Genomic DNA, 8804 nt, shown 5'->3' with positions numbered 1-8804 from the left:
AGCACTACTGGGAGTAACAAGGAATAATGGCCATAAGTTGACAGAGAGTAGATGCAAGCTAGACATCAGGAGACGCTACTTCACAGTCAGGGAGACTAGGATCTGGAACCAACTTCCAAGCAAAGTGGTGCTGGCTCCTACCTTGGGAGTCTTCAAAAGGAGACTGGATAATCATATAGCCTGGGTCGATTGACCCCAGTACTCTTTCCTGCCATGGCAGGGGGTCGGACTTGATGATCTGCTCAGGTCCCTTCTGACCCTACTTACTATGAAACGATATCAGTAAAAATTTCAGGAAAAAATTTATGATAATTTACTAGTCCAACCACAAAACCTATTGATCATCCTTTAGCATGATGCTGATAGTGATAAATAATAAAAAAGAGGGGTTTAATTATCTCTTTAAACAGTTCCTCATCTTGAGCTAACCAGAGGATAAATCCTGCAAAATTTGTGTTTGTACATTTTAAAAGATTATTCAGCTGCTGTTTTATTCAGAGACTATTCCGTTAAATGGGGGAATATCATTAGTAATGAGGGTACTGAACTATTTACTTAACAGTTAGGTCTATTACACTGTAAAGTTTCCAACAAATGAGACGCCTAGAATTAGACTGGAAAAAGGGAATAAAGAAATACTAGGAGAAAGCTAATCTGTCAGCACTGTGGTAACAGCAATAGGAAAGGTGAATGGGTAGTTTCTTCCATTTCTAATGTTTATAATTTGTTTCCCAAACCTGTAACAGTATGTTGGAGGAAAATACTGATTCAATTAAAAAATCTGAACCAATCTATATTCAAATCACATTGCTAATGTAAAATCAAAATGTCTTATGATTACAAGTACCAGAATTGCAACCTTACCTCTGTCTCTTTATACCCTTTATATGAGGAATGCAGCCACTTCACAGCAGCCATTTCTCATGTCCACACACAGCACCTCCCTAAGGCCACCCATGTCCCCTACTTTTCCCTTCAACCCTTTCCTACCACTGTTCAGAGAGCTCACACTGAGCATGGCACCACACTGTGAAAACTTGTTTGGTCCTCCCATTTCAGTCCCATGTATCACACTGGGCTTGCACCACTTCTGTTGACAGGATGTCTATGCAGGCGGGAACTGGGTTTACTCCAAAACGTATACAACTAAATTGAGCTGTGTCCTAGTAATCACACATTACTTACCAGTGTCCCTCACTGTGATGTAGTGTGTTCTGTTTTTCAGTGCAATAATTTGTCATGTATGTTGTGTTTCTTTTAGATATGGTAGAGTAGATCTCTTCATACCAGTATTTTCTGTTTCTGGCACCTATGAACTGAAAGACTTTTTCATGAAACTGGGTGTGGCCAAAGTATTCAGTAACCAAGCTGATCTGTCAGGAATCGCTCAGGATGCCAATCTGAAGGTGTCAAGAGTAAGTTTGTAAGCATAGATGGTGCATGATGGATTTATCTGTCCCTTCTGGCTAGGATGACCATACAGAAATCCTAGGCAACCAGGATTTTCATCCCTGACATCCAGGATGCTGTCTCCCTCTCCTGCTCCGCACTCTCACAAGTCAGCACAGGGCTGGGCTGCCTTCTGAGCTGGGTCGTGCTGCTCCATGCCTCTCTGACTCTCTGCCCTGTGCTTCCGCATTTCCAGGATGCCTTTTATAATTCTCCTCAGCCGGCTGAGGCTGGCTTTTTAAATCCAGGACTCTCCCGGATAAATTGGGACATCTGTTCACACTACTTCTGGCATGCTTAGGACAGCATGGGGAGGTATAGTGGGAGTATCACTGTTTTAATACTACAATTAGCCACCTTCCTCTACATTTAATGGGTTGCTTCAACTTACCTTTGGCAGCTCATGACTCCAAAGGACAATTCTAGCAGATAGGAACAATGGGGACACTCAAGCAACCTTCCCTTTTCCAAAATGCTTCCTGTGAAGCTGTGGAACAGGCAGGATGTGGCATAACCCCTAACTCTGCTGATTTTGTCCTTCATCTCTTTTCTACCTTTCCATCTCTAAATTCTACCCCTCGTTGTTACATTCTTTCCTTCTCGGCATAACCCCCATTGGCAAATTCTCTTCCCTTTTCTCTTGAGTTTCTCTCAGTTTCTGCCTCCTCCACTGTAATTTCTAACCCAACTCAGGCCTTACCTCTAAAGATACTTGTGCCCTCTCTCATTCTCTTTCCCTTTGTAAGGACATCTTTCTTATCTCTTTGCATTTCCCATGTCTTAGTCTTCCTACTCTTCTCCAGATCTAGTCCCAGACTCCTGTCTTCAGGAAGGTGGAACTTCTCTGATATACTCACTGTGGAGCTTTCACCTACTCTTCTTAAATCTTCCCCCAGCATCTCAGATATCCTTCAGTTTTGCCTGTCTTTTATAACCTCAGTGGCCCATGCCAGATGTCAGGAGGAAAAAAAGGCACCATTTCTCCTGTTGGTGGTTGCTTGCTTCCATTCCTTATCATCTTCTGGTGCCTGCAGTGAGAGGCTCAAAGCAGGGCAAAGAGTCAGCCAACTCAAAATGCAGTTTTTTATTTCCTGCCCAGAGGAGACTATAATTTTAGAATACCTTTTTTTGGGAAACAACATATTCAAGAGAAGTTGCTGTGTCCTGGTGGTGAATCCTAGGAAGACTGTGAGAGGGAGCTTGGTACATGACACCCCTGAGGCTATTCATTAAACAACCCAGGCAAGTTCATCCCCAGCTACTGCTCCCTTTCTTTTCGCTGCTGGCTGGATTTGGTGGAGATTCAGCTCGATTCAGTGGCCAAATCTCCAAATCAGAATTGAATCAGGAGACCCTTTAATCTCTCTGAATCAAATTGGACAACTCGGAGAGATTCAATGATTCAGACATAGACACAGCTTCAAATGTTTTTCTACGTACCTCAAGGTACGAGGTGGCTTGTGAAAGCTGAGATGGTGGGGCAGATGGAGTGTCTCACAGGAGCGCGGGGGGTCCCCAGCATGCTCAGTAGCAGATCTAGAAGTGGACCAGAAGGACTTCTGGTCCACTCCACTTCCGGGTTTACCAGGGAGCACACAGGGTACCCCCCCTAATTGGCGACTGGTGCCTCCTGGGTTTCGGGTGGCACCCAAGGCGGCTGATCACCGAGCCAGTGTGGGGAACACGGTACTTCCAGTCCATTTCTGGGTTCATCACCAAGCATGTGGGGGCCCTCCCCACGCTCCTGTGGGACGCTTTATCCACCCTGCTATCACAGTATTCATGAGCCATGCCTGGTACCTCGAAGTATGTAAAAAAAACATTCAAAGCTGTGTCTGTGGTCAAATCGCTGATTCTCTGAATCAGCATTGAATCTTCAGATTCAGCTGAATTGAATTGGGACAGTGATCCATATCAACGAATTGAATCACTGTCCCCAATTCGGGCTGAATCCAAATCTGAAATGAATACAGCCCATTTCACACTCCTACTTTCTTTGATTCATTTTTGCAGGCTACTCACAGGGACATAATGAATCATAGATGCTTAGAGAAGCAGGACTGGAAGGGGCCTCCAGAGGTCACCTAGTCCAAACCCTTGCATGAGACAGGATCACCCCTATACAAATCTTCCTATACAAATCCATTGGCTAACCTATCTGTAAAACTACACAGTCAGCCCCAACACAACCACAAGACATAACACCCTAAACTGGTAGCGTTAGGTAGGCAACGTTCTACTGCTACAATGTTTGTTAAAATGCATTTTAGAGATCCCAGGGAGAGGGCCACACCTCTGCTCCAAAGGAAGGGCAAGATGTGCTAGCCAGGAACACCTGGGTTTAAGTCTTGGCAGGAGCACTGGCAAACCCCAGTTAAAATCCCCAGCATTGGATACAGCCAACACCCAATTCCTCTGAGGAAAGAAAACCACCCCTAACACATGTAGCAGCAGGACAGAGAAAAAATTCCTTCTGGGTCCCACGTAGCAACCAGCAAGCCCAAAAGCATAGGAAATACCCATGCTTCACGGAGAATGTTCATGAGAGTGGTGTTCTGGCTGCAACAAATCAGTAGCATACCAAATTGTGATTTCATGATTTTCCCAGAAACCATGAAAAATAGTGGTTTCCGTGATTGCTGCAAAAAACAGTGGTTTATATGTAACCGCCAGGAAAAAAACTTAATAAAAATAAAATGCTGGAACCCTAGTGGGAGTAGCGGTTACTATGGCCCAGCCTCACTGGGCAGGGGGCGGGGGGGAAGGCGCCATCATGAAGGAAGTAGCCAAGATGGCAATCACTCCCCCCACCACTGATTGGTGGAGAGGGCTGCCTTTCATGCAGCCCCACCCCTGCCAGCCAATCAGTGGTGAGGGGCAGGGCTGCATGAAGAGCAACCCTCTCAGCCAATCAGCAGCAAGAGGCTGGGCTACCAGGGCTCCTTGGCCAATCAGCTAACCTCTATAAGCCCATGAAAAGGGTAGCCAGCACCATGATCAGCCCACAAAATTGCCCATCTGCTGCCTCAGTTTGGGTAGGTCCTTAGGCATACCTACAGTAGTGTGACTGGGGCAGCCTGGGGAAGTGGGATGGGTGGAAAAAATGAGTGCTACAGCAACCATATAATCACATCAGCAACCAAACATCACTGCTACTCCCGTGTGTGGCAGATGCACTGGGTGCCTGGGTGTGTCATTATGCCTCTACAACAAATACTGGTATAAAAATAACATTTGATTCTCTTCCTCCTACCATTATTTTTAAAAGGCCCTTCAGTGATAATCACTGATCAAACTATCTATAGGATCTTCTGCATGGGGAAAATTGTAAATCCCACTAAAAGATGAATGATTAGGCACTGCATATGTCATGAGTCTCTACTTAGTGAACATATTCCCATGATCGTGTACATGTTCAGAGATACTAGTAACATAACCATAATGTACTGAACATACATTTCCAGACAAATAAGAAATGAATTTCTACCTTACAATAATCTGCTGACTTTCCCTTGCTGAAAAATGATTAGTACAAAGACTCTGTTACTGCTTCCTCTAAACAGCTTGTTGGTTTTGAGCCACAAGTTTCTGAATGCATGCCCTGATTACAAAATCATGGAAGGACAGGAAAATATCTTGTCAAGGGACTGTCCTTTAATATACACATACTGCTAAAAGCATCTGCACAAAACATCCTTTCCCCCTATAAATGAATTCACTTCACACAAGATCCTATGATTCATTATGCAGTGCCTTAATACTGAGTCCAGCAACTTTGTATGTGTTCACCAAACATTTGCACCCTGGGACACTATGCCTATGCTAAATATGAACTGAAAATGTATGGTTTGCAAATGTTAGGCTTATACAAACTCGGCAGAGATCCAGCTCTTTAACTTGTGCATTCACTGTACAGATCAATTTCTCAAAACACTTTTAGTGTATAAGGCTTGAGAAGCCCATTACCAATACACACCAACTCTTACTCATTGTTTCTTGTTAGAAGGTAACTTTTGTTTCTTTCCTTGCAGGCTGTTCACAAGGCCATGCTGAATGTTTATGAGAATGGTACAGAGGCAGCAGCTGCTACTTTTCTAGAAATAGTAACTGACTCTGACTCTCTTTCTCCTACCATAAAATTCAACAGGCCCTTCTTGGTGATGATTGTTGATCAAGCTACCCACAGTATTCTCTTCATGGGAAAAATCATGAACCCTACTGAAAAATGATTGATCAGCTGCTTTATCTGTTATAGTGCTTTTGATTAATATGGTCCAATCTTTCTACCACCATGGGCACTTCTACCACAGGCACCTTTAACTGCAGTGATGCTGTAATTTGCATACATTCACAAGTGAATAAAATGTGATCATGGTAATGTTTATGCCATATACTGCTGGATATTTCCTTCCCCATTAAAAAAACAAATCAATGACTTTGTTCTTTCCACAACAATTGTTTGTAGGTCTTATTGTATAGATTTTTTTAATGGAAACTTCAGTACCACAGACCTGGCAAATCCAGGAAAAATCCTAGTCAAAGTTATAAAACACAGTTCACACAGAGACACTACATTCATCACTTATACTAACAGCTTTTGTAACTGCATGGGAAAGTTCTTATATGGTTAATCCATTGAGGAGTGTAAAGTACGGTCCAATAGCTCCTTTTTAAATTAAAACCTTAATGCTGACCTCAGCAGCAGTAAACTGTACTTAGTACCTGTGCACAATCTGTGTTTTTTGGGAAGTGAAACATTTGTAGAAAAAAGGTGAACTTGTTATTGAGGGTTTGAGTTCTTGGGATTATGCAGATTCATGGAAAAATATAGCTTTGCAGAGATATACTGCTCTTACTACTGTTAATACTGTCACTAGATAGATCGAGTCAATGATGCACATGCATTATATTTAGTGTTCTGAAATCAATGTATGTTTGGGATCCTCCTATGAAAATACGTAACAGGGAAGCCATCAAGGAGACATCCCAATACGCTATTGCAGGGGAAAAAATGAAAATACTGAAAACAAAATGGAAAGAAATCTCCAAATGAAGACAGGACCCTTTTTTTCTGAAGCCAGCCCAGTCACCACCCATTCAGAACTACAATTACAGGGTCCTGATTGTGCTTTTGTAAAAACTAAGGAGGTAAAAGTTCAGTTTGCATTGCAAGAGGCTATATAGCAATCTGGATCCAAGACCCTTCAAATGAAAGACAAAATAGGATTCAGTACAGAGATGAAGCACTGCTCCATTGACCCTCCAAATTCCCCTGTGGTGTCTCTTGCTATTCTGGTTCCTGTTCTCTGCCTCTCGTGCAGACACACCTCCTCTCTTCTAACAAAACCAGCAAGAAAGTGTCCAGTTGCTCATAAGAACATATAAGAATTGCCATTTACTGAGTCAGACCATAGGTCCATCTTGTCCAGTATCCTGCATCTCACAGTGACAGGGAGTGGATGCTGAAATGGAGAATGAACTTGGTATGACCAGGGTTATTTTTCCTCCCTTACTTGCAACCTCCAGCACAGAAGGTCTAGGAAGTTCTGATTCAGAGGCTGTGTCCCTAGCTCCCACGTTCAATAGCTACTGATGCACCTTTCCTCCAATAATTTGTTCAATCGCTTCTTGAATCTGGCTAAACTGTCAGCTTCCACAAGATCTGATAGCACTGAGTTCCATACTTAATCCATGCTGTGTGAAAAAGAATTTTGTTGTATTGCTAGTTTTAAGTTTACTCCCTACTAGTTTCATTGTGTGACCCCTAGTTCTTGTGTTGTGAGAGAGTAAATAATAAATCTCTATTTACTTTCTCTTTGCCATTTAGTATTTAGTAAACCCTTATCGTGTATCCCCCTAAGAGTCTCTTCTCTAAAATAAATAGGCCCAGTCTCTTTAGTCTCTTCTCATATGGAAGCCCCTCCATACCACTAATCAGTCTTGTTGCCCATTTCTGGACCTTTTCTCATTCTTCTATATCCTTTTTGAGGTGTGGAGACCAGAACTGGACACAGTATTCAAGGTGTGGACACATCATTGATTTATAAAGGGGCATAATGCTACTTACCATTTTGTTTATAATTCCCTTCTTAATAATCCCTAACATTTTGTTTGCCTTTTTGATGGCTGCTGAGGATCAAGCTGGTGTTTTTAGTGAATTGTTCACAACAGGAGCATTTACACGTGAGCTTTACTGTGGAGCTAATTAGCTCCAGAGTAAGGCATCACCATCTACACATGCACCCACATTAAGGTACAATAAATTCATTAACTCCACTGCAGGATAGTACTGTTCCACAGCAGAGGAGTTCTGTGTGCTGAAATGCACATGTAGAGGGACTGGAGCTGACTAAGGCATGAGGGTGACACAGTGCGGGGGCTGCCTGCCAGTATGTCAGTATCATTATTTACTAAGTATTCAAGTTCCCCCACCTTTAATCCAAGACTTCTAGCATTAGCATCAAAGCTTGTATACTTTTTATTGTTGCCAGGTTGACTTCTTCCCCATGTTTTATGGTTCCACCCCATAGGGTGTGCCAATCCAAACCATGTTCTCAGCCACACTTGATGGCTTTCACCCATTTTTAATTTAAAAGCTGCTCTACCACCTTTTAAATATAATATACCAGCAGTTTGGTAACATTGTGGCTCAGGTGGAGACCATCCCTCCTGTACACACTCCTTCTGTTCCAAAAGCTCCCCCAGTCCCTAATAACTTAAACCCTACACCATTATCTCAGCCACGCATTTAGACTCTGGAACTCTGCCTCTCAGCCTGCCCCTGTGCATGGCACTGGAAGCATTTCAGAGAATGCTACCTGGACTCCAACCTCCTACCTAGCAGCCTAAACATAGCATCCATGACCTTTCTGCTGCCCTCATCCATCTCATTGGTACCCTGTCGCAGAGCACTCGGGGGCCCTGCACCTAAAAGCAGAAATGGCTCAAGAGAGTCCCCTAGTGGTGAGAAGGGGAAGGCTCAACTGCCAGTCACCAGGGCAGCACAGGTGCTGGTTGCTAGGGGAGCCAAGGGAATCAACCGGCAGGAAGGGGCAGGGCTTGGCCCCTTCTTAAGCCCAAGCATGAGGCCAGGAGGGCAGTTACCCTCTGATGGCCAAGGAGGGGGGAGCTCAGCCAATGATAGACTGCAGAAGCATCTCCTGGTTGCCGCTATGAGTTGGAGTATTCCCGGTAGGGATAGAGCGTGGTTTTGACCGGATGGTTTAGAGTTTATGTTGTAGCCCAGGGGCTTGAGTTTTCTGTTTGCAGTTTTATAAGACCAGAGGACTGGGTGAGGCTATAAGGGGTTGGAGGAGGCCTCACAGGAGCTCCATGGTAGCGTGGGGACCCTGGTG

The 8804-nt window shown here is 43.7% G+C and overlaps 1 protein-coding gene across 1 annotated transcript in view; it reads left to right on the top strand.

Annotated features, from left to right (window-relative positions):
* Positions 1 to 5893, top strand: part of LOC109321720 (alpha-1-antitrypsin-like) — a 19239-nt gene extending 13346 nt beyond the window's left edge. The window contains 2 exon segments of the mRNA XM_019552460.1: positions 1276 to 1415; positions 5481 to 5893. Of these exon segments, the coding sequence (XP_019408005.1) occupies positions 1276 to 1415; positions 5481 to 5678 (338 nt within the window). The 3' untranslated portion in view covers positions 5679 to 5893.
* The last annotated feature ends 2911 nt before the right edge of the window (positions 5894 to 8804 follow it).

This window comes from Crocodylus porosus, unplaced genomic scaffold, assembly GCF_001723895.1.
Source record: "Crocodylus porosus isolate Cpor-Errol unplaced genomic scaffold, CroPor_comp1, whole genome shotgun sequence".
NCBI classification, from domain to species: Eukaryota; Metazoa; Chordata; order Crocodylia; family Crocodylidae; genus Crocodylus; species Crocodylus porosus.
The sequence above is the reverse complement of the archived record's forward strand: the minus strand, read 5'-3'. Positions and strand labels throughout refer to the sequence as shown.